At 38.6% G+C, this 27,445-nt stretch overlaps 1 protein-coding gene across 1 annotated transcript in view; it reads left to right on the forward strand.

Moving 5' to 3' along the window:
- Positions 1–27,445, forward strand: part of NYAP2 (neuronal tyrosine-phosphorylated phosphoinositide-3-kinase adaptor 2) — a 247,014-nt gene that overhangs the window by 217,439 nt on the left and 2,130 nt on the right. The window contains exon 5 of the mRNA XM_025405245.1: positions 3,139–3,348. Coding sequence (XP_025261030.1) covers positions 3,139–3,348 — 210 coding nt within the window. The remainder of the gene's footprint in view (positions 1–3,138; positions 3,349–27,445) is intronic.

The raw sequence follows: 27,445 nt of genomic DNA on the forward strand, positions 1-27,445 counted from the left end.
CATCTTAGAGCTGAAAGAGACTATAGCAATGTAGAAATAAATGAGGATCAAACAAAAGAGACAGGCAAAGGCTATTTATTCAGAGCTTGCATTTGGCAAAGACTCAGAGGCAGGCAGAGGAGTAGGAGGGCTTTATGGGGGGGGAAATGTTCAAATAAATTTGGCCTAAAACTGCCTCCATATGTAATGAATTGCAACCTAACTTAGTATGTAAATAAACTACAACCTATCATAAGAGTATATTATTGTAACAAGTAGCTGAGTCTTAGCCAATCATAGCAGCCAAGTTTTTAGCCAATCACAGACTGCAAACTGTCAAAACATGTCCAAATAAGGTGAAGGATGGCTTGTAATCAATCAGGATATTTCTATATGTTATTTCTTTTTTCTTTTTATAAACACTGCCTGACCAGGTTGCTGGGCAGAGATCTCTGAGCCTTTACTTGTTCAGGGTGCTGCCCATTTAACAAATCCTTTCTTTTTCTCAAATAAACTCTGCTAAATTAAGTTTGTCTAAAGTTTTTCGTTTATCAGCAACAATGAAAAGTCTTCAAGTATACCTTGATTGGGGACTGTTAACTTGGGGAAGTGGCAGGTGAGCACACTAGAAATGGAGCATTCTCTGTGATTGGTTAAAGGTATATATTTACTTTTCCTCAGTTGTTCGTAAGTTGGAAACTGGGCCAAAAATTGGGAAGCTAAGTTGTTACTCTTGTCTTGACTATTTGAGGTCAATTTTTACATGGGTGGTTGTTTAGCTTTTAGGATTATTTCCTAGAGACGGGTCTACTCCCTACAAGTGTGACTGGTACCTCATAGGTTGACTTCCGAAGCTAGTTACTGTGGATAATAGGCTAGAGTTCTGTTTCTAAATGTTATCTGGCAATTTTCCATTTGTATAAGACCCTTAGTGATGATCTAATATAGAAAAATTAAATAAACTCATAAAGGCCAAATGACTATGTTTAACTGAATACTACTTTTTATGTGTCTGGCACTTTTTAGTTTTCAAAATACTTTAAACTGTAGAATATTATAAGATTTTTAAAATAAAATCAAGGAAGTTAGGTAGAGCTGGTATTTTCTTTGTTTTGTAGGTAAGAAAAATGAGGCTCCCCAAAAAGTGACATGGGTCACAGCCAGAGTTGCAAAGCTGAGGCCTGTGAGATTCCGGACTCGGACTGCTCAATGTATGACAGCCTGTTCTATCTGTGTCCCACAGATTCAGATAATGGTGAACCAAAGTGTGACATTTGTGTTATCACACTGCTCAAAGTCGATAAGGATTTTAACCCAAGTGTAAAAAATAATCAGATTTTTTTAATCATTTCTGTGATTTTCTAAAAATTTCCTTATTTGAATTAAACTGTTAACCTGGTGAATTCTACAACTTGTGGTTATTAGATAATCAGATTTTTGAAAATACTATTAGCTCCATTAACACACTTATTATAACTTGATTTTCCAGTTCCATCAGGAATGTTACATTTCCTACACAGATCAGAAAGATGTGTGAAGAGCTGAGAAATCTGCAATATAAATAAATTAAAAATTCATTGAGCAATATGATAGGTGGTGGAGTCAACCATTTTTTAAAAAATTAAAAACAAAACCTCAATACCTACCTTAAAACAACTCAAGGCCTTTTGGGAGGAGCAGATGTATACAACTATAAAGCAAGGTCAGTGCAGAGATGACCATGACCCTGCAAGAGTTGTGAATGGGTGGGAGGGCTTCAGAGGATACTTAAATTGAGTAACCAGGAGTAAGTAGAGTTAGTTAAGCAAAGAAAGACAAGACATAAGGGAATTCAAAGGAGGGGTGGTAATAGCTGTGGAAAACAGCGTTATGTTTACTGGGGTTGGAATGGGGAGGAAGAACCTACAACCAATGTAATACAGGGAGGTTAGTGGAGAACGACAAAGCTAGAGGGGAAGGAAAGAGCAAGAAGCTGGAGATTCTTGCCGATTATAGTGAAGAGCTTAGACATTCTATGGGCAACAGGAGGCTTCTGAAAGGATTTTATTCAGGGTTACATTATGATCAGATTTTCATTTCCAACAGATCATTTTGGCAGTATAAGGAACTTATGCTTTGAGGAGTCAAGGATAGAGTCAGAGACAAGTTGCAGTAAATCAAGTGAGAGGATTAGAGCTGAACCAGAGCAGTTGAGTTAGGCATGAAACAAAGTGGAAGAGAAGTGAGAGCAAGACATCCAGAAATAAAATCTGCAGAATCTTCTAATAGATTTGGGGATTAGCACTTAAAGAAAGGGAGAGACATGCTTCTAGCTTGGATAGTTGATTGGACAGAAAGAACAAATAGTTTAATAAGAAATTATCAGTTCAGTATCTGAAATGTTCATATGGGGACTCCAGATGGATTCACCTAGCAGGCAGTTGGATAAATGAATCTAAAGATAAAAAGAATGGTCCAGGCATCTGATAAAATATTTAGAAATCACTAACAATTAGGTGATTGCTAGCTGAATCCTAGAGGACAAAAATCACAGAAAGAATATATGTAGCATAAGCAGCACAGTGGCTAAGCTGGCACCTAGGAAATGACCAATGTACCAGTGATGCATGGAGGATGAGATGACATGAATGACGAAGAAAAGGTGTTAGATATAGAACACAACGCAGGAGGAAGAACCATCCACAAAGTCAAGAGAATTGAAGATATAAATTAGTGAGTAATCAAATAATTGTCAAATGGCTGGAAAAAAAGGCTTATACATTTGCCAAATAAAAGGCACTAGGTGATGTTATCAGGAGCAGATTGGATAGAATGGTTTGGCTGAATTTTTGTAAAGATTAGAAAGTAAAGAGAGTGAGTGTGAAGTGCTCTTAAATAAGTATACTCAAAGATGAGCGCAAGGGAAGAGTTACTAAAGATTCGTCGAGGTACTCTTTTTCCAAAAAGAATATTGTATTTCTCAGAGATACTACCCTACACAACTCAGAAAAAAGGCCCCCTGGAGTCTATGTTTCTGTTACATTTAGATGTTGTAGTCTCCAAGTCTGAATTTCCAACAACATATTGAGACGATTTTAGAAAATCACACTAATTTTTTGAAAGTAATTTAGGAAGAGCTTTCCTTTTGTTTAACAGAATATAATTCTGGTTACTACACAGAATCAACAGAGGAACTGAAAGTCCGAAGCCACAGCACAGAGCCATTACCAAAGTTGGACAACAAGGAAAGAGGCCACCATGGGGCGTCTTCCTCCAGAGAGCCTGTCAAAGCTCAGGAATGGGACGGAACACCAGGGCCACCTGTGGTCACCAGTAGACTGGGAAGATGCTCTGTGAGCCCCACCTTGTTGGCAGGAAACCACAGTTCAGGTAAGGCGGATTATGATCTCCCAGATGGTAATTCCTCCTGTCTCTAGAAACTATTTTCATACAGTATCACTTACAGAATTATCACCACAGATATCTCTGTCTCCACACAGAGAGGCAACACAAGTAGCCACTCACATGGGTTACGTAAAGGAACATAACAATATATTGTACCACTCGAAGGTACAACTATTTACAGAGGTGAAGGATACCTGAATGGTGCTTCTTGGAGCTATGCAAGACAACAGCCTTGAAAACTTAAAAAGTTTTGTACTAATTTTCTTCAAAAATATCTAGAGGCCTCATCTAAAGCAGTTTTAACTTGTGAAGTTTGAGTAATTTAGAATTTATGCTTCCTTTGCTTCAAAAGTACTTTAGGCAACTGATAAAAAATGAACAAAAGTAACACTGAGAACAGAAATGTAACAAAGATAATCTGAAAGCAGTAAAAAAAGTAGCTACTAGGAGGCATCTGAAATGGTGAGCTGAGATGATAACTGAGCATTGGGAATGGCACTAAGTTCCCAAATCTAAGTCAAAGGAAATGTAAAAGTTTTCATCTAATGTACCTTTAAATGTCACAAGTTAAAATCAAAATCTGCAATGCAATTTTACATGGTTAATAGGTAGATATTATTAAACATCAACTTTTTAAAAAACAGAATATGTTTACTTTGAATTTATTGAACTATGTGTTGGACTCACAGAGAGCTGTCAATTGAAATAAACAACAAATAATCAAGGAACCTCCTGTAGTTTCATGTTTCTATTTCTTAAGAGTGTTAGAGCTCCAAAGAAAAGACCAATCCTTTAATATTCTTTTCAGCTCTGATACTCATCTTAGAAAGCAATTTACATGAATTTAGCTTGTGGTCTCTCAGACAGTCGTGCACAAGTTAAAATTGGAACAGACTGAATGGTCTCTGCAGTTGCTGAGGGATATTCCTGGAACAATACCCAGGCAGGAGCAAAGTACTGGCTTCCCCAGACTTAACATGTAACTTGAAGCTTTAGTGGTAGAGTCATAGCACATATATGGATAACCAACTCTAAAGCATGAGTTAAAATTTGGCCAAAGGAATACTATATGAATTTAACAGAAATTTCAAAGTATATTTTTGATAGTAAAGTATAAATTGCTATAGGTGTATGAAAAGAAGATATTTGTGCACTTTGTCACAAAAGAAACATAGAGAACAGATAGTTTTTTTTTTTTTTTTTTTTCTTTTGAGATGGAGTTTTGCTGTTGTTGGCCAGGCTGGAGTGCAATGGTGCGATCTCGGCTCACTGCAACCTCTGCCTCCTGGGTTCAAGTGATTCTCCTGCCTCAGCCTCCCTAATAGCTGGGATTACAGGTGCCCACCACCATACCCAGCTAATTTTTTGTATTTTTAGTAGAGACGGGGTTTCACTATGTTGGCCAGGCTGGTCTCGAACTCCTGACCTCAGGCGCTACACTCACCTCAGCCTCCCAAAGTGCTGGGATTACAGGCTTGAGCCACTGTGCCCGGCTCACAAATAGTGTTTTTATGGGAAAAAAAAGTCACTTCTCCAAAACACTTTGACATCACTATTTAATTGAGTCTTATGATTAGTTTGGGGCTTATTTGTAGTTTTAAAGAATTATCAAAATTTGTACCAGTTCTATAGAAAATATGTGAACAATATACACTTCTATTGTGGCTAGATATATATTTTATAAAAATCAGAAGCATTCTCTGGGTTTCTATTATGTTATAGCCACTGTTCTATGATCTGAGAGTACAATGACAAAAAATACATCCTTACATTTAAGTGCTCAAAGTCTAGAGCAAGACAGACAAATAAATAACTGCAGTATACTGTGTGTTTCAGTCAGGATTCTCTAGAGAGACAGAACCAATAGAATATATAGATAAAAATATATAAAGAGATTTATTATGAGGGATTAGTTCACATAATTATGGAGGCAGAAAAGTCTCATTATCTGCTTTCTGCAGGCTGTAGGCCCAGGAAAGAAAATGGCAGAGTTCTAGTCCAAGCTCAAAGGCCTGAGAACTAGGGGAGTCAATGGTATAAGTCCCAATCTGAGTCAAAAATCCCAAAAGCCAGAATGCAGATGTCCAAGTGCAAGAGAAGACAGATGTCCCAGCTCAAGAAGAGAGAGTAAATTCGTCCTTTATTATCTGTTCCATTCTATTCAACTCCTCCACAAATTGGATAATGCCCACCCATCTAGGTAAGGGTGATTTTCTTTACTTAGCGTAGAGATTCAGATACTAATCTCTTCCAGAAATACCCTCACATATACACCCATAGATAATGTTTTACCAGCTATCTGGGCATTCCTTAACCCCGTCAAGTTGACACATAAAATCACATATGTTATATAAAAATATGAATACTATGGGAAACAGAAGATGTCTTAATCCATTTTGTGTTTCTGGGTACACGAGGCTGGGTAATTTATAAAGAGAATAAATATTATGAGGCTGGGTAATTTATTAAGAAACGAGGTGTATTTGGCTCATGGTTCTGCAGGCTGGGAAGTTCAAGAAGCATGGAGCTGGCTTCTGCTCACCATGAGGTTGGGGCTTCTGTACTGGGTCAAAATGTGATAGAAGTTCAAAGGGGAAGTAGATAGGTATGAAGAGGCAAAACTCAACGGGCATCTGGCTTTTTAAGAACCCACGCTCTCAGGAGCCAGTCTAGTCTCACCAAAGTGAGAACCCACTCACTACCTCAAGAACAGCAGCAAGCCATTCATGAGGATTTACCCCCATGACCCAGACCCCTCCCACTAGGCCCCACCTCCCAACACTGCTGCACTGGGGATGAGATTTCAACATGAGTTTTGGTGGGAACAAGCTATTTCCAAATCACAGCTGAAGAGAAATCAGTTAGTTCTTCCTGGAATAATGTGATTTTAGCAGCAATAATTGGGGGTTTTGGTGGATAAAATAATATTTGCTTGAAGAAGTAATACGTGAGCTAGAACTTGAAACAAAGAGTTGCTCACCAGGAAGATGAAGAAAAAAGCCGGCCTTCTGGATGAAAACCTAAAGGTCTGTGGGATGGAACAAAGTATGTTTGGTATAAAGGATGAGGGAAGATTGAAGAAACTGAAAAGGTAGGTGGTGACAAGATAGCAAAAGTCCTGAAGGGCCTTGTTATTAATTAGAAAGCCTTTCAGCTATGAAGTATAAATTACCAGAGGCTTAAGCAATAATAGCCTTTGTTTGCACCCATAGCATCAAGCCTCGAGGTAGGCAGTTCCAGGTGTTTTGCAGCTGTTCAGGGATGTCAAGGACCCAGGAACTTTTTATCCTTCAAGTCTTCTGTTCTGCTACCCTTGGTGATAGTTTTTATGATGACAAAGCTGATGGACTACACATTTCTGGGCATCATACCTCAGAAGACTCTCCATTTCATCTAATTGTTCAGAATTGGGAAACATCTTCTCTGGTCCAATCTCTGAGTGAAAGAGAATGGGATTTCCATGGGCCTGTAGAGAACCCTTTTTCCCCTAAATCAAGAGTCCTTTGCCTTCCATCTGGAAATGAAATCAAAAGCCTATTAGCAGAGATAAAGGGGGAATGATGTTGCATAAGCAGTAGATGGTGTCTGCCATGTTGTAATTAGGTTTTTAAGTTTATGTGGTGGATATTTTGTAGTTATTTACTATTTTTTAAAGATAGGAATAATGTAATTCAGTTTACATCATGGAACACCCACTGATGACTCTGTGACTTTAAACCTGGGTGATTGGGAAGTCATTTACTGAGATAGAGACAGTCAATGTGAGATGTGGAGCAAGGTTTACGAGGGAAAATCAGGACTTACATTTTGACCATGTTAAGTGAGAAATGCTCTGGAACATCAAATTGAGAAGCCAGTAGATTGTTCAGATTATAGATCTGTAGCTAAAGAGATTGAGTGGCTTCGAGACTGAGACTAGACTCCTTTGGCATGTTAGAACAGTAAGACTGGATGAGTCTAAACTAGGAGAGCAGGAAATTCAGATGACACCCTGGGGAAATCCAGACATTTCAAAACATGAGCAAAAGAAGAACCTGTGAAAGAATTAGTTCATAATTAAACTTTTTTTGAACACTTAGTTACGTATAAATTGATAAACATGTACCGTACAGTGTCTTTACACTTCGATATGAATATTCTAATAAATTCAGAATGTAAACAGAATTTATACCATACTTTCACTGTCTTCCACATCAAAACCCCAAAGCATCTCTTTTGGTTTACAGCACCTAAAATCTGCCCTTCTGAGTTTTTTAGCGCTGTTTGTAAATCTGGAAATTGTCTACTGACCAGAAGAAATAACATACATATTTTGAGTCCCTCAGATTCTTTATCTTAGAAGGAGGTAGACAAAGATGGAAGAAGAAATAAATTCTGTCAAGTTTTAAATAATGAGATGGTTGTATTCATATTAGAAGAAATGCAAAACAGAGCGGCAAGCGTAGAGTTACATATATAATATCAGTGCATGCCAGCTGCTGATGTGAAAGTGAAACTCAAATTAATGTTACCATTACTTGAACGTCTAGTCTACCCTTCTACTACTTTTCAGGAAAGAAAAGGAGAAAGGGAAAAATGTTGCGTTGTTAGCTTTTATTTTTCTGAAGAGAAAGAACCTAAATGGTGCCAGTTCTGAACTAGAAAATGCCATAGTTTGACTGGCAAAATGTAGAGAGTATCTGAAGTTCACACTCACCTTTGGTGTTTTTTTGTTGTTGGGTTTCTGTGTGTGTGTGTGTGTGTGTGCGCGCGCGCGCCCACGCCCGCGCCCGCGCGATGGAGTCTTACCCTGTCACCCAGGCTAGAGTGCAATTGCGTGATCTCAGCTCACTGAAACCTCTGCCCCCAGGTTCAAGCGATTCTCCTCCTTCAGCCTCCTGAGTAGCTAGGATTACAGGCGCCTACTATCATGCCTGACTAATTTTGGTATTTTTAGTAGAGACGGGTTTTCACCATGTTGATCAGGCTAGTTTCGAACTCCTGACCTCGGGTGATCCACCTGTCTAAGCAGCCTCCCGAAGTGCTGGGATTGCCCGGCCACCTTTGGTGTTTTAAACAAACCATGCGCTACTTGAATATTCATCAGTGAGATGGTCTTTGTCCAAAATAAGCAAGTAGCTACATCAAGAGGGAGTTTTAGACTTTCCGTTTTGGAACAGAAGACAATGAGTCAGTATTAACTGTTTTTCCTTCTTTTCTTTACACTTCCTCATCACCATTGCCTCCTCGTCCCTGGACACTCAACTTCATACCTCACACTAGAGAGGAAAGAAGATTCAACGTATAAACTCCTCTTTTCTCTGTCAACTTTCTGCTTCTGCATCTATCTCTCTCTGTCTCACCTCCACACTGATATACATACAAACTTCTACCAGTCACAGACTATTGCTTTACCAAAAGCAGTTTAGCCACTTGAAATGGTTGTTCTTAACAGCTCTTTTGAGGAATGAAGGAATTGCTGAAGTAAAGCAAATGTGTCAGGAGATCTCAATTCTAATTAACATTACCACTGGTTGCTGGGGTACTTTATTAAAGTCACTGTTGTTTAGTAAATCAGAGATTCCCCAGAGGGTGATTCTTGAAGGCAGTGGAGAACTGGGACCCAAATGCTCATGAACATAATAGGAAAGCGTGAGGAGATTGTAAGAGTAAATATGGTATTGACAAAAACTCAGATTTCAACCACTGAACCCATTAACAAATAGTTTCCACACAGCTAGTATCTGACTCTGTTATAGTTTCTGGTGGTACACACATTTACCCCCCATAGGCTACGTAAAATACAATCTCTGACACTCAAAGATTTTACTATGCTTCTTTATGACACAGAACTATTGAACACAAATTAATTAGGTTATAATTAAATGTATTATTTTTATTATCTACTGCTTACTATACATTAAAAATCATTCAGAGAATGATTAATTAGTGTAGGCTTGAAAAATGATGGAGAGATTAATGGAAGACATGGAGTCTTAAGCCAGGATTATTCCAGATCTTCTTATAAATCATTATGATTATCAATTGAGTGGAAAGAGAATTTTCCACATGGGATGAAAAAGGTGAAGAGACACACCTGTCCTGGCTTGGCCCTGCCAGGCCACCCTGACAGACGTGTTTTTGGAAGTAAACTCAGCCCTTGACTTATGAACAAAGTGGTATCATACCCACACGTGCACATAGACATATATAGGCACACAGGATTTAGAGTGTAACATTTAAATCTAAACCAGAATGAAAACCCTATAAAGGGAAGGATCAACTATACTGTAAAATCCTTGGCTTCTGTATGTTCAACTTTCTGTGTTTCTGCTGTTCTGAAAAGGTCCAAGATGCTGATTGAGATGCCTTCAGGACAGACAGGTATCATTAGCAAGTGAATCGGGAAAGATGCCTTCCTTCATGTATTTTCCTTATACATGAAGCACGTAGAAATGTACTTCACTCCCACAAAGGAAAATGTTTTTCCCACTTTTCTTGAAACTTGAAGCCTTTTTGTTCTAAGTTCTATATGCCCACATTTGTTAGGAGCATTGCTAAGGAGAAATATTTCTGCATTACAAGGAGAATCTATGCAAGCTGATGCACCTCAGGACTCAATGATGGAAATGCATGTGACCTGGAAAGCACAGGGACACCCCAAGTGGACAAAAGCTACTCAGGGCCAGCTGATGCTGCCATGAGAAATGCTCACCCAAGGTTCCCAGATTTTATTGCTATTATGTGAAATCTCCCAACTTTTAAATGTAGTTCAATTTTTAGAAAAACATTGAGTAGAATAATTCACTTCTTTTAGCTGGGTAAGACCCAAAGACCCCACACTTGCATTTTCTGGTTTGTAAAATCAAGTGGTGACCATTAAGTTGAAGCACGGATTTGACCCTGTGGCACAGAGAAGCTGCTTTCTACTGGAAGCAGCGGGTCCCAGTAGATAACTTGCCCTCTTGGCTTTTATTTTCCAGAAGCTGCTGCCCCTGGACAGGGAAATGCTAGCAATAGGAACACTGATGAGAGAGAGATATGCAGCCTTTGATGGTGAGGGAAGGAAGGGGGAATTCCTTAGCACTAAAAGAGGAACAGAGGTTTAGAATTCCATAAATAGTGAGGACCAGCAGCCTTCATAGCACCTTGCAAAATGGCATGACCTCTAACTGGTAGAGAAGTTGGGTGGGGTAGAGTTTGCATAGGCTAGGCTTTATGCACCATGGTTCTAACCTTCGAAATATGGAATTCTGTACTTCAAGGAGCTCTTTGTGCTTGCACAGTAGAACCCCCTGTGACAACCAGTATGAGCTAAAGAGTAGGAGGACCATATTATGTACTATGCTCTGTAGAACAGTTCTGGGACTTCATGACCCATTATAAGGAAGCATTTTCTGTCATCATTTATGATTCAGTCCTTCATATCCAAGAGGAGTCTTGTACACACAAGTTCAGAAAAGTGAAAAACAGATGCAGATTTGATTTCATTTAAAGAAAACAAAAAAAAAATGCCATTTCTTGCACACCATGCTTGTAAATTCTATACTAATTATAAATGCATGCATAAGGTATAATGTAGTGGTTGAGCACCAAATGGTTAGGCAACCTGCAAATCTGGATTTAAATCCTGATTCTATTTTGTTGAAGACAGTGAGAGCTCTGGCTCCAACATGACACTTTACACACCCAAACCATGGTTCATAAGACATTTGCAGTCATAATTCATCTGCTGGTCACTACCTTAAAGATTGAAGAGATCACAAAGACCTTAAGGGGTTATTCAAAGGCTCAAAAGTGGAGACCCTGGAAGATGTGGCAAAATGGGGGCCATTTACAATAAACAACAGAGCTGGGATTCAGGAACGGAACTGCAGTTGAACTCAAGAGCACAGTCTTTGAATACTGAATTTCTTTCAGTTGATTTATAAGAAAGATGATTTTCTCTTGAAATGTCTAAAACATATTTCCTGTACTTTACTTGATAACACTGAAATGACTGGCTCACTTTGCTGATAAACTTCCTGACAGCAATAACTCAAAGTCATTTATGCTTCAGCTTTCATATCCAAGAAGACTCCCATGCACACAAGTTTAGAGAGGTGATAAACAGGCAAGCCATGCAGAATTGGGCAGCAGGACTGCGAGCTGAAGAGCAGTACTCATGATGGTCCTTCCTGGTAGACCATAATAAATCGGCATAGTTTTCTTTTTTTAGTGTGTAAGTAAATCATGCTTGGCAACAATATTAATGAATTAATATTTTGGTGTCAATTATTTGATGAAATAACAAAACACTGCTATGACCCACTTTCTCTATCTTTAGAGAAGAGATCAAGTAAATCTCACTGTGTAGGTTATGATGAGGATTAAATTAAAAAATGCATGGAAATGCTTGGTACAAAGCCAGTTTATAATAGCTAGTAGACAAACGTTTATTCTGTTCCCATTCAATTTTACTGGAAAAATACCTGTCTTTTTCTAGGACCAAGACTAGATGTTTTCTTTTGAAAATCAGCACATTGCAAATGATAAGACATTTCTTTAGCAAAACGTAATATAAGTGGTTATGAGGCTACTGTTAGTGCAACAATGTATGCTTCATTGACTTGTGCATTTTTCAACCAAGATTTCTGGCCAGTGTGATGACCCTTTTTGGATTTCCTTGAGTCTGCATGTATAGATGGAATTTGGAGGAAGAATGAGGTGCAGGCCTTAAGACTCAGTTGCTGCATTGTACACAGTTATCAAAGAAGTAATCCTAATCTCTCACAATGCTTCTGTTCTGCTTAGAAGCAATGAATAGGATTTAAAACCAGGTTGTCAAGGATGTGGGAATCACAAGAAATATTGATGTCTGCAAATGTGTACATCTTCTCTAATAAATATCCAACCTGAGATTCATTCATCTGTTCCTTTAGTCATTTATTGCCTTTGTGTTTATTTTCTAACTAAAATTTCTTCAACATCTACTTTGTGTTGTGTAGGGGATGGGGAGGACAGGGATATATATATAATATACCCTAGACTCATATTCTAGCAGGTAAATCAGAAAATAAAACAACTGATTATTCCAAAGAGTGTTATAAGTAAGCCAAGCACAACTGGCCAAAGGGAAGGCCATTCAAACAAGTTTCCTGGAGAATGTGACAGTAAATTCGATACTAGCATGATGAGTAGGAGCCAGGCAAATAAGAGAGGATAGAGTGTTTCCTGCAGCTCACTCAGGAGTGTGGATAAAAACTTTGCTTTTAGAACCTGGTTAATATTCAACTTTTTAATATATCTGCATAATTTCTAAGCTGTGCCTTCTTTTCTTTCTTTCATTTCTTCATGTGGCCCAGCTCCTTCAGGACGCCAAGGTTGATTCTAATGGTCCTAATTATTCCCCTCTCCCTGTATTCATGCCCTTGGTAATGTGCTTTCATAGCTCTTTATCAAGAAGTAAAGTCAATTTCACATCCCTTGAATCTGGACTGGCCTTGAGTCTTGCATTGACCAACAGAGTGACATGGAAGTGACCACGTGTCAGTTCTGAGCGTTGGCCTCATGAGGTGTGAATGCTTTCATTGTTCTTTTCTAACCCTGCCACCACCATGTGAACAAGCCAGGGCTCGCCTGTTGGAGGATGAAATACAATAGAGGAGAACCCCCCAAAATGTGACAAAGCACAGCATGGAATAGCAGAACCATCTACTTGACCCACATTTGACTAGAGATGGCATGAGTGAGCCTGACTGAGACCAGAAAAACCACCCAACAGACCCATAGACTCATGAGCAAAACTCAATGAGTGTCATTTTAAGACACTGAGTTTGGGTGTGGCGTGACACAGATACCATGATCTGTTTGTATTTTGCTATTTGTCTTCCAGGTGAAAATGCTTTATTGCTTTATTATTATTAGGTAATAGTATAGTAGTATAATGACAGGTAAGTAGCGTATACTCATTGACAAAAAGTAAAAGTAAAAAATGAACCTCTACTTGCCCGCCTTTTCCTTTACCATCTCACTTTAGGAAATATTTATTGTGTTAAACCATCATGTTTTCATAGTTTAGGGACTGAGTTTTTATTATGCAACAGGAACAGCAAACCGATCTGCAACCGATCTGATGGAGTTTGGGTATTCATTGTAATTTAGACTTCGCTGTAGGCTATTCTCTAACTTCCTGCTTGGCTCCACTTCAGCCCTGGGCAGCTGTGAACTTCCAAAGCTACGACCCTCAAGGCTGCCTTTCTGTGCAGTCAGATCATGCACCAGAATACAATTCTCCACATCTGTTCTCCTTTCCAGTTCTAATTGGGTGCTTGGTGACTTCCCCGGGGGAACATTAACCAGGTTCTGCTGCCTGGTTCTGTTCACTGCTTTCTCACTCTGCAGTTTCATTCTCCCTTTCTAAATTTGAGGAGCAAATGTGTAACAGAATTCTCATTTGGAGGGACCTGGGAGAGTACTGTAAGCTGTATCCCCAAGAGTCCCACTTTTATTTCTCTGTGGAAAACTGTGACTTCTGCTGGCTAGAATGCGTGTTTATCAGAGAAAGTTTTATTTGGATTTCTCCTGATACTGGTAGTATGGCTTTGAGAAACAACGAGAAAAGGAGAACTGGGAGGGAGTTAACCATTTAAAATGGTCAAAGCCTGTCTTTCTAGAGTTTGAATGCAAACAAACAGGGTACAAAATGCAAAAAGCTAATTACAAAATAATAGAAGATAATGACTCTCACATTCCAAGGCAAAAAGCTTGACTGCACAAACAGAGCTTGCAAAGGAGATGATCAAAATGAATACTGTTGTCCTTAACTGAACTCTCATTTCTAGCCTAGTAAAGTAGTTAGAGGCTGAGAGAGACAGAGACTAAATATTAGAGAGAATTTCAGATAGACTCTGTGTGTGGAGGTGTGTGTGTGTGTGAGAGAGAGAGACAGAGACAGAGACAGAGCCACACACAGAGAGAGAGAGAGAGAGAGAGAGAGAGAGAGAGAGAGAGATATGTGTCCATCCCAATAGAAGAGGGGTGAGAAGTGTCTCCCCCAGTGGAAAGTCAAATAAGATACTTAAATGGAACCACTCAGAAAACTTGATATTGTTTCTAACAGTTTGAGGGACAGGGTGGAAGGAAAAAGCACAAGACTGGGTGAACGGTCTATGACCACAGAGAAAGTTGCTTAGCAAGTAACTGTTTGGCCGCTGATGGTGGGTTAAAGATGTGTATAAAGTGTGTTTTCTATGGATCAGATTTGGTCCTGGAGAGGAACCTTGGAGGTGGCCTAGATCATGAGAGTGCCCGGGGCAGCCAGGACTCTCAGGACGTGTTTCAAGGTGCCCTACAGGATATCCAGTTACCCCCGAAAGACATAGAGTGAACAACCATGATGTCTCCAGGTGAGAGATGGCCAACCAATCCGAGGAGTCCTTCAGGGACCCTGGAAAGCACCCCAAGAAGACAGAGCTTCAGTGTCAAACACCTTCCCCAGCGAGATGGGGAGAGATGCTAGCCCATGCCAGGCCCTTGAAGAACCTTTCCTTCCCCCATCTCTCCTGCTCTCTCCTGTTTCTGCCCAGATGAGAGCAGGCATTGTGGGGACCAAGTTGGGAACAGAGATGGAAGAACAGGGAGAGGAGGCCGAGACAGAGGCCATCTTTTCTGTTTGGCAGGAGGTGTCCGAAAGTGGGCCAAGGGAGAAGTGTTTCCTTGAGATAATGTTCATAGTTTTGATTAATATAAGTAACTGGGCACTTAAACTATTACTTCAATAAGACTTTTTGTAACTTAAAGAAACTGAAAGATTTTTAATCATCAAAGTGAAAAAAAAAAGTCCTGGGACTCAGTAGGGAGTTTCTCTAAAGCACAAGAAAGACCTTCGCTCCCCTAGAACAGGTTGGTACAGCTCTGGCTTCTGGGGAGAAAAAAATAAAACAGTTTTCTGACGCATGTAAGATCCTGTATGTTCAAACAAACAGTTAAATTGACAAGTTTAAAGAGAACAGACTCGGGTATAATTTTTTAAAATTACGTTAATGTTATAGCAGATTATATGTAACCTGAGTTGTGGAATTTAAGTTTATTACCTTTGTGGGTTGTCTGTGACCTGTTTAAAAGAATGTCTTATTTTTATTATCCCAAAACTTTAAAAATGCCTTTATATGTACTTTCTCATTTGTCCTTCACAAAAACCTGTGCATAAGTGGGCTGGTATCATTATCTGACATTTTTTTCTTTTTCTTTTTTTTTTTTTTTTTGGTGATAAAACTGAGGCTCAAGAGAAATCAAGTCAATTGCCCAGATTCACTGATAAGTAGTAGACTCAAATAAGGAAATGAACTTTGGGTTTCTGACTCCTACTACAGCTCTTTTCCCATGATTTAATTAGGCTGGGTTTCTCTATTTCCACCTCCGTGCTCTCAGGTTTATTCATTTATTCACATTCACTTATTCATTCTTTCATTTATTCATCTATTTTATTCAATATAAAATTACCAACCATTGGGACACGCCAGTGAGGGAGACAGCCATTACAGTAATGACAAAAGTTTAAAACTGTAATTACAATCGGTGATGAAAGGAGAGTGACAGGGCGCTTCCTTTAGAGTGTGTTTCAAGGCATCCTAATAACCTGGGGACTGAACTCTCAAGGTGAATTAGGAGGAAGAGCAATCAAGGAAGAGGACGTAGGAGATGCCAGAACCCTGTGACGCCATGACCCACATAATTGAGGAGCTAAAAGGAGGAGAGAGAAGAAGCTGAGAACCTGACAAGGGTGAGGGTGAGCCAGTCACATCCATGACTTGGGTCTTACCTGAAAATGACAGGAAGCCATTTACGGATTTTTAACTCAGAGCTTATGTAATCACATATACAGAGACAGCTAATTTATGATCATCCTAAACCAAGGGAAACCGATTTATGAAGATCAACATGAACAGGCTGCCCCAAATAACCTACCTTATAAATCCGAAGGAGAACTGTTTTCTCTGCTCTCGAATGAGATTTCACCTTTCCTACAGCTCATTGAGAGGTGTTTTTAACTGATTGTTGGTATCTATAAAAATTAACTATTGAGCACCTGAGCAGCCATGTTACACATGTGTTTTTGTTGTTTTTTCAAACATCAGCAACATTGTGTATGCTTGTCTTTCTTTGGTCCAGTCGTTTACTCACTCTTGTGAGAACATTATGAGGTGACGAAAGGATGACTCCTGCCTTCAAGAAGCTTATTTGTGCCTATGATCTCAGTTGATTTTATACAGCAAGGGGTAAAACAGGGAACTAGTCCAAGTCTTTGCTGTTTAGCATTTTGTAACATTTCATCAAACTCTTTGTGTTCTTGTTCTCATTTTTTTTTCGAGGAAGGTAGTTAGCTAAAGTTACGGGACCAGCCTAGAGTCAAGGAATTTGCTGATATTAACTGATGTGTGTGTACATATATAAAGCCATGAGGCTACTTACGGGTTTTAAACATAAGTTTCATATGACTAGATTTGCACAGTCAGCTAATTACCTATTACCATATTTTATATATGCATTATATTCATACACACACATATTTCCCCTTTAACTTGGTTTCTGCTAAACATGCATAGAATATGATACTGTATACTATATAGATACCCTGAACACTGCTAGAAAAAAATACAACTTGATAGTAATTTCATTCTCAATAGAGAAATTCTGAATTCCAACTATTCTCTGATTCTTTTGGGGAAAATAATTAGGTAGAAAACATTCAGATAATGCGGAAAGTGCCTTTCCTTGCCTTGCCTCTCAATACAAGATTAATTCTGCTTGAGAACCACGATGACAGTGTGCTGGCTCCAGTTTTGACTGTAGCATCAGTGACCAGTGTCTGTCACTGCAGGGCGGTGGCTCCACCCTGTGCCGTCTCCTGGTGGAGTCTGCCCTGACATTGCTCCTACACTGCAGCTGTTGGCTTCCTTTGGAAAGGCCCTGTGGAGATGCTGCAGCAACAGTGTTCACAAAGAATGCCCTTTCTGTTGCTGTGAAAAGCCACAAAAGACATAATAAAATAGAAGACTCTGTCTGACTTATGCTAGGCATTTACAGAGACTAGTCTGGAAGTTTTGTAATCGGCCCAGAATAGGTAATAAATAATATGCTTATTGCCATCTACTGTCCAACATAGGAACTGCAATCCCTCAAACACACACACACACACACACACACACACACACACACACACACACACACTCTTTTTTTTTTTTTTTTCTTGGTTATGAAGCACTCAGTTGAAAACTGGTCAATGCAGCCTGGGCGCGGTGGCTCATGTCTGTAATCCCAGCACTTTGGGAGGCCAAGGTGGGTGGATCACAAGGTCAGGAGTTCAAGACCAGCCTGGCCAACATGGTGAAACCCTGTCTCCATTAAAAATACAAAAACTAACTGGGCACATGCCTGTAATCCCAGCTACTCGGGAGGCTGAGACAGGAGAATTGCTTGAACCAGGACCCGGGAGGCAAAGGTTGCAGTAAGCCGAGATAGCGCCGCTGGACTCCTCCAGCCTGGGCTACAGAGCGAAACTCCATCTCAAAAAATAAAAAAGAGAAAACTGATCAATGTATTTTAGTTTTTTTTCCCTGGAAACATGGGGAAGGTGAAGAGATGGAGAAACATGGCTTTTTATCCATGTGAAACATACAAATCCTCTTTTAGAGTGGCCTCATTCTTTAAAATATTGTTTAGAATAATTCAGTCAATAAATGCTTAATGAGTCCTTATTAAGGATCAGTTATCATGTTACTCAGGGAAATAGTCTGAGGAAAGAGACATGGTTCCTGCTTTCAAAGAGCGTGGAGTTTAGTAGAGGAGGAAAAGGAAGGAAGGACCAAGTGTACCAGGTGGAGTGAAGTAGCATGATTAAAATCCTACAGTAAGAGAAAGCAGTGAGCTTAGAATAACCCGATGCAGTGTGCTGGGGGCAAGACTACTGATGAGGCTGGGTGTATAAACTAAGCTGTGTGTACCAGTGTGAGGAAGTGGTGTGTAATTTATTATAAGCAGGGAAGCTAAAAGATCAGATTGACCCCCGAGTAATAAAAACCACTAACATTTCTTGCGATTTTAGTACATGCTTTTTGCCATGGAAAAATCTTAACATTTATTATCTAATTTAATTCTTACAGCAATCCTGTGAACTAGGTACCATTATTTCTCCCATTTTATCTGTGAACAAACAAGTGTAGAGAGAGGTCAAGCAAATTTCTCCTGGTCGTTCAGCTAGGAGGTGATGAGAGTTTAACCTTGTGAAAAGATATACCTCTTTCTCAAAAGCTCCAGCAGAAGTATGAAAGCCACTCTCATTGACTGACTTGGGTCACATGTCCATCCCTGTACCAGTCAATGAGACCAAGGGGATAGAATGATTGATTGGACAGACTTGAGTCATGTGACCAATTCTAGAGATAGAGTTGAAGTCAGCTCTTACTACAGAATCATAAGAACTAAGATAACTGGTGATACTGTTCTCTGAAGAAAAATCAAATTACTGTTGCAGAAAAAGAGGAAATGGATTTTAGACAGAGAAAAATGACAAATGACCATTACCCCTTGTACATTTTTATTTTTAAATAAAATTTTATGGGTTTTTAAAAACTATTTACTACCAAAACTTTTATCAACAGCGTTAGAACATTTTAACAAATAGCAAACTTGAGTTATGCATAATTCTGTCAACATTGTTACTAGAAAACAAATACACAGACAAACAAAAACAAAAATGCTGACCAGAAAAGAGTAAAAGAAATAGCCCTTAATAAACTAGCTCATGATTAATCAAGAGTAACTTTGAGGTCATTCAATTATTTTAACAAATTTCATTTACTAGACTCAAAGAATCAATGAGTAGAACCTTGAAATTTGCTTCTTGTTATAGATGATAAAAAATCCCCTGAGAGTTCGTATAACTTCCCTCAGGTCTCATGGGCAGAAAACAGTGTTTCTTGGATTTTGCCATAGAGATTTTTCCAGGAAAGCATTTCCTAACTGGTGATTCCCAAATCCCTTGAAATTTTCAAAGGATTTTGCATGTTCCTTGTGCTTAAACATGACATTTTCCTATGTTTTATTGATTTAAAATACACAACTGGCAAATTAATTGTATAAAAAGTTACCTTTTTAATAGAGCTCTTTGGGGACAGACTGTGTAAAGCAACGATTCTCAAACTCTGGCCTCAGGACACCTTTTGTTCTTAAAATTACTGAGAGCCCCAAAGACTTTCCTTTATAAGAATTAAGTATATTAATATCTATCATATTACAAATTAAAATTGGAAACTTAAAATATTATCTAATAATTAAAAATTTAAAAAGAAACCCATAGTATATTAACATAAATAACATTTTTCTCAAAAAAAAAACCCTTTATTTTCTAAAACTATAACAAATGGTGAACAGGTTGAATTCGTTTTACATTTGTGAGAGTCTTTTTAATGTCTGATTCAAGAGAACGTAGATAGCATTTCTTATCTTTCTTGGACTCAATCTATTGTAATATTTTGCTTTGGTTAAATATATCATAAAAATCTGTCCTTATACAGATGTGTAGTTGAAAAGGGAGAAATACTTAAATAGCTTGTTTATATAATTGTGGATATTCTTTTTTAATACCATTCCAGAACTAAATGAACAGTAATTTCTTAAAGGTTAGTGGCAATGTTAGCTGTATATCAATAAACTCACCATGCTGTCTTACATTTAAATCTATTGCTCTATCTTGAACTGTAAAATGCAGTGTTTTACCCCTCATGATTTATAACATCGTGCATTTAGAAAATAGCAGTTCATTAAGTCATGTGGATCTTCCATGTGTTGACACATTTTGTTATAAAAATCAATATATCACATATGTTAATATCACTAGTGATCTCATAAAACCAGCCTTTAAGTATTAGGATAATCTCAAGCTCACAGTGATGGGTAACAACTTTTTCAAAATTTTAATTTGTGCTTGAAAGCTCAAATTTATTATTGTCGACAGATGCTGTCAGTTGCCTTCTTTGAAGAAATAGCACTCCATTCATTTTCACAAAAAGTATCTGCCAAGTATCCAAGTCTATTTGTTAGTAGAAAACACTTACCAGTATAGTTTAGTGCTGCTCCTTTGATGTGTGAAAGTGGCAGCCAATTAATCCATTGCATTGAGATTTTCAGTGTATTTGTCAATACAGTAAAAAAGCAAATAACATCTTAATATTTTTATGAAACAGTTTTGACCTTATGCTCTGTCCCCCAAAGCATCTTAGAGACCCCCAGAACTTCTGCTATAAAGTGAACAAGCATAACCACTACTGGAGATCAGGTTGAAGTTCTCTGCCATGGAGGATTTGAGTGGGTACACTCTTAGATTAGGCTTATTCATAGCCAGACATTGCTTAGTTTATATCTATAATTGTCAGTTGGTTCAAGGCAAAAGTATAAGGAACATGGCCATTGTAATAGAACATAGTAATGAGGACCATCAATGTTATAATAACTGGTCACACTTTCTCTCAAAATGTTTGCTCTTTAATAAAGTACAAAATTCAATGGTATAAAGAGGAAATACCATTAGTATTATATCCAGTTTTGATTTTCACCTATTAAGAGTAAAGACTTGCCACATCGCAAGGTGGGTTATCTGCAAAATGTAACCTTGGCATTTCCTTTTTATCATTTTATTACTTAGAAGCAAAATATAATGTATTTTTAAATAGGTCAAGTGATTCTTGTCATGCATTCATTTATAACATCAGGTGACAAAACGATTTTGTTTGTTTGTATATTGTATTTTTGATGCCATAAAACAAAGTGAAATGTCTGTCTTCATGGGAATATGTATTTGATCCTTTACAACTATGATACGACTTTTTGAGTTTATATTGAAGCTGATGGATTTTCCTTACATAATGATTTTTAAAACAATTAAGGAGCATGATTGACCTGTTAAATGGAAATTATGTTGTTTTTTCATATATACTTTAATTCACTTTTAATATGAAAAAAGTATTATTTGAAAATAAAAGCACATTTTCATATTCAGCTAAAGTGATGAATATCCCAGGGTGTTTTTGAAATTATATATTATTATGAAAGAGGCTGTCAAATAAAAAAATGTTAATGCTTCACTACACTATGTTGCCTTGGATGAAACCAGCTATGCATTGCAGCATCTTGAGCCTCCCTGTGTTTTGTCTAGTATGATTTATATGCTCTGTACGTAAAAGATGGAAGACAAGGAATGTAATTGGTACATTGGATCTTGGGCTGCCACAACATTGCCACCTTACTTTTCTCTGGGTTTCAGGTCTTCAGCAGAATTCTAGTGTTCCCAAAAAGAGATATCAATTATTCCAAAATCAATAGTTTCACTATTCAACCCTTCTGTCCTAAATAACACTAGGACCTCAGTCCCACGGCTACAGGATCCCAGGCATCATTCACAGCTATGCAAATCTCAGCTGTCTCCCCAGAGGAAAACTCCTTGAAAAGCTGAGGGGTGGGGATGGGGGAGCACAGAGATAGAGAGAGAGAGAGAGAGAGAGAGAGAGAGAGAGAGAAGCTACTTCCAAGATAGATTCTTGCATCCTGTTTTCTTTCTTTTCTCCACGGTCACAAAATGATCATGGCAGTTATCAGATTAGTTTTATCTTTTCATCTCCATAGTCACTATGCCTAGGTCTACCACCTTTTCAGAGATCTATAAAATATTTAATATTTTTTAAAAATCATAGCACCAAAATTCCAAAACTGCCACATTCACATTGTTTAAATCAGTAAAAAAGTGTGACATAGTTCAATGTAATTGTTAAATTTAGTATTAAAGCAATTCCATTCGATTTTGAAATAATCTCTAGACTACATTGTCAAATCCTGTAAGGATTCCTGAGTGTGCACAGTTACTGTTTAGAAGTCATAGCCAATCGTAATTAATTGGATTATTCACAGTCTAACAATTTCAAAAAAAAAATTCAAATTATATTCAGGAAAAAAATTACGTTTAGTGTAGGACACAAGGGCATCTTACTATGTTCACCCTGATGTGTGATGGGAGCCTCAAACGAAGTGTTCAGAATGCTGGAAAATTTTAATACAGTCCTGGCAAAACTGCCCCTTTGGATTCAGGTGTCAGTTTATCTCAAATAGCACGTGTTTTTTTAAATGAAAAAAAAAAAAACAAAAAACAAAAAAAAAAACAACTCTTTTCCAGAAATTAGAGTTTGCAATGGGCATACATTAGCATATTAAATAAATAAATAAAATTTTAAAAGCCACTCTGTGACTTCTATGTAACCCAAATCACTGATTAGAAACTTTCAGCATTATTAGCTACTTGGGGGAATCATTATGTCTTTGCTAGTACAGCAAAAATATTATGTATTGAAAAAAAAATGGAAAAAACATGTGTCCTCAGAATTTGACTGATTTTATTTCTTTAATGCTAGATGAAATTGTTCTTTTGTGTATGAAAATACACCAATCTTATATGGTTATGCAAATACAGTGGTTGAGAATGGTCATTTATCTTTTTTTCTGGAAACAAATAGTACTCCAATACTCACAGTAATAGCAGCAGACGCTGTGGAGATGATCCTATAACAATACTAATGACATAATACTGAACAAAAATTCAATTTTCCTTAAGGGAAAGATGACAAATGATTATCTTAAAAAAAGAGCAATGAAAGTTTATATCTATTAAGAATAAAAAGAAAGGCCAGGCACGATTGCTCATGCCTGTAATCCCAACACTTTGGGAGGCTGAGGTGGGCAGATCACCTGAGGTCAGGGGTTTGAGACCAGCTTGGCTAACGTGATGAAGCCTTGTCTCTACTAAAAATACAGAAGATTAGCTGGCCATGGTGGCAAGCACCTGTAGTCCCAGCTTCTCTGGAGGCTGAGGCAAGAGAATTGCTTGAACCCAGAAGGCGGAGGTTGCAGTGAGCTGCGATCACATCACTGCACTCCAGCCTGGGTGGGAAACAAAACAAAACAAAACAAAAACTGTGTTCCTCCCTTCCTCTCTCCTTCTCTCCTTCCTTCCGTCCTTTCCCTTCTTTCTTCCATCTTTTTTCTTCCTTTTCCTTCCTTTCTGTTTCCCTCCTCCAGCTCCTCTCTCTCTCTCTCTTTCTGAATCAACCTCTTTCTCATTTTTTTCTCATTCTCTTTACACTTGATCTTCACTAAAATGCACAAGTGAGTCAACTTTTACTTCTAGGATGATACTAGAAGAGTTCTCAAAGGAAAATTTTCCTTGGACATAGGAAGAACAAGTGCCTTCTAGTTAATAATTAATCTCTCAATTGTGTGAATTTTCCTTGGGGTAGGAAAGCTCTGTCTTAGATCTCTTTGCAGGCATGTGCCCATTGTTTGTAGACCCCAAAATTCTTGGCAATTATCTATCAAAATTCCAGATCAAAACTTATTGTTTCCAGGGTCATGGCTCCTTAGTCTCACTGTTCAAGTCTCAAAGAGCATTGCATTTCCAAAGGTAGGTGAGCCAAACATTGCACTTTGATGTTACAGGCCTAAAGGGTCTCTGAGAGGCTTGATTATAATTCGAATCTTTTCTAAAGTTTTCAAGATCGTTTCAGATAATTCTTTTGGTCAAAGGTAGGTGAGCTGAACAATTGGACTTTGCTGTCACAGGCCTAAAGGATCTCTGAAAGGCTTGGTTATAATTAGAATCTTTTCTAGAATTTTCATGATTGCTTCAGATATTTCTTTTGGTCAAAGAAACCTTGATGGATGCAACCTCGTAAGGATTTGTTTCGTCATCCCTGTCTCAGAAACACCATAGGAAATTCCCAATATATTTAGGTTAAGAATCATGTGAAACTGAAAGAAGAGCCAAAATAAGTGAGAGAAACAAAAAATCTCACCATTTAAAAAATGTTCCTGCTGGCTGGGCACAGTGGCTCATGCCTGTAATCCTAGCACTTTGGGATGCCAAGGCGGGCAGATGACCTGGGGTCGGGAGTTCCAGACCAGCCTGACCAACATGGAGAAAACCTGTCTCTACTAAAAATGCAAAATTATCCAGGCGTGGTGACGCCTGCCTGTAATCCCAGCTACTCAGGAGGCTGAGACAGGAGAATCGCTTGAACCTGGGAGGCAGAGGTTGTGGTGGGCCAAGATTGTGCCTTTGCACTCCAGCCTGGGCAACAAGAGCAGAACTCCATCTCAAAAAACAAACAAAAAAAAAACGTGCCATGTGATACCATTAAGCAGCAGTGTTATGGAGTGTGTGTGTGTGTGTGTATCTGCCTGTGTATGTGTGTGTACATTATGAATATATGGTAATGATCCTCGTCTGTCGCTGCATGTGGAGTCATATTCTATGCTGGGATCGAACATTAGACCACTGGGTGACCTGACTCTAGAACTAGCCCACACAGGGTGCTTCGGTAGTAGTTTGATTTGCCATGTTCAGTGGGTGGTTAGTGGTTTATATTGCAGTGCCTAAGGGGACTTGATGAACCTAGACATGATCTGGACTGGCATGCTATGGGGGTAAAGCAAGATGTTTCCAGGTCAGGGTGAAATTGGGAGTTTGCTTGGATTTTGGTGAGGCATAGTCTGTGCATTGGAGATAATGTTGTCTACAGTGGAAACAGGTTAAGTTGGTCTGACCAGAAACCCACAAAAGGGGAAATTAATCTTTAGGTACCTTAGGTGATATAAAAGCTTTTATCTGGTTAGATAATCTTTTTTCATCAGATGATAATATCTTCAACATAAACTGGAAAAAATCTCTATAGCAAATAATTCTTATTCTCATCCTTTTCTAGGAAAAAAAAAATACTGAATTTTCTCATTCCATGTGACCACATGTGGTAAGCTAGTCATGGCATGTATGGAAATATTGGCTTATTATGGAAACATGTCAACCAGGGTTCTGATGGATGCTTTGCTTATTGTTTTATATAATGAAGGATGATTCCTTAAGGTATGAGGCATCCTGGGAAATGAGGTTAATTTTTAAGTTACCAGGATATTATATCTATGTCATCATATGATACACTTGTGTTTAAACAGCCTCAGAGAGAATCCAGTGGTATTTTCAAGAATGGGTGGGCAGACATTAAACACCCGCACAAAATCAAGGGAGAATTTTCAAATGCCATACCTCCTCTATAGGAGCCCAGAGGGTCACATCCCCTCTAACTGGAATCGCTGCCTTAATAAGTAGGGGAGAGAGGCTTGAAGCTAGGTCTTATAACATATTCTTTGTTACATCATGACCTCCTTGCTTTGAGGAGTTGCAGTGACCTTTACTAGGTTAATCTGAGTATCTTCAGTGAAAGAATAATACATAATAATAGAATGCTTACTAGGTGGTTCCCACTAGCAAAAATGCTGAAAACCACAGCAAGCAGTGCAAATGCTATCTAAGTGATAAGGCAGTTCAGAAGAGAGAAAGAAGAAAACAAGACCACAGGATGCTTTATAATAAAAGTACACTTTGAAGCAGGTCTTAGAAAATGGTAAGATATGGTTTGATTGAAGTCCATGCTTGGCAACAACTTGAGGTGAAAGATGGAAGAATCAAAAGTGGATACCAAGAGGGTAGACCAAATTATATATATATATATGTATATGTGTGTATGTGTGTGTGTGTATATATATATTTATATATATAGGGGGGTGTGTGTGTGTATATATATATATATATAAGATTTATTTTTTTTGAAATGGAGTTTTGCTCTTGTTGCCCAGGACGGAATGCAATGGCATGGTTTTGGTTCGGTGCAACCTCCGCCTCCTGGGTTCAAGTGATTCTCCTGCCTCAGCCTCCTGAGTAGCTGGGATTACCAGCATCCACCATCACACCCAGCTAATTTTTGTATTTTTAGTAGAGACAGGGTTTCACCATGTTGGCTAGCCTTGTCTCGAACTCCTGACCTCAGGTGATCTGCCCGCCTTGGCCTCCCAAAGTGCTGGGATTACAGGTATGAGTCACTGCACCGGGCCCAAATCGTATATATTTTAGGAAGCAAGAAGCAGTGGAAAATAGAGTGGACCTGATCAGGTGGAGCCAGGTCACAGAGGACCTCTGGAAATTAGGCAATTGAATGTTTTTTAACAAGATGAGTGGCCTATGGTAATCTAGGAAACACAGTCTGCATCGTGTCCAAGTCAGATTTGAGCAGAGAGATTATGGGGAGGTTTCTGAGATGAGTTGAGGTAACTACAGGAGCCATGGCAAGGAGGAAAAAAAAGCAAATTCCAACAGGATTAAATTTACAGAGAGAGGAAAAGAAAGCTCTGAACTGAAAAAGGACAAGATCTGGACCCTAAGCCTTTAGGAAAATGGAGGTGATATTTTTACTATACATAGGAAAAGTAGAAGGAAGATCCAAGATATTGAGAAGAAGCTAGAACTTGGTTTGCATCCTGAGACAATGAAGACAGCCTAGTGACCAGGAAGCACAGGGGCTCAAAATCAAACAGGAGCATGGGAAGGGGACAGAGCTATGGAAACCTGCATGTGACTCCAAGGGAAAACACTATATTTGAAACCATGAGAATGTTGATATTCTTAAGAGAGAAGGTGTGGAGGAAAAAGGCCAAGCAAGGCACAAGTTGGTAAAGCTAAAAGGACATGACATTGGGTTGAGAGTGAGGTGAAGGAATGCATATCACAGATGGAAAGGGAGTCATTTTCCAGAAAGAGAATGTGGTCGACTTGATTAAAAGTAGAAGGAGGAATAGAGGTAAGGGTCACCATGCACATACATGTGCAAGTGCATGTGTACGTGTGTGTGTGTAGGGGATGAGAGCCAGCATTCACTAAAAGCACTTGTTATGTGTCTGGTGTTTTTCTATGAATTTTGCATGTAATTCAGTTTATCTGTTTACTTAGCACTAGTTCAACTCTTCTCCACTAACCTGGAAACCAGGATATTTCACTATTACTATTTCATTATAATATGCAAGCAATAAATTCTGAAATGCTTTTGACTCTGGATCAGTCAGAAAGTAAGTCTGTGGATCTAGTATCCTTCCCACTTCAGATTTTGCTGCCCATTCAGTCCTGTTGGCAGGTGTTAATTACTGCAGCTTCTTCAGGGTCTCTCCTTGCCCTGCTCCCCAGAACACAGTGGAT

Source organism: Theropithecus gelada, chromosome 12 (assembly GCF_003255815.1).
Source record: "Theropithecus gelada isolate Dixy chromosome 12, Tgel_1.0, whole genome shotgun sequence".
Lineage (NCBI taxonomy): Eukaryota > Metazoa > Chordata > Mammalia > Primates > Cercopithecidae > Theropithecus > Theropithecus gelada.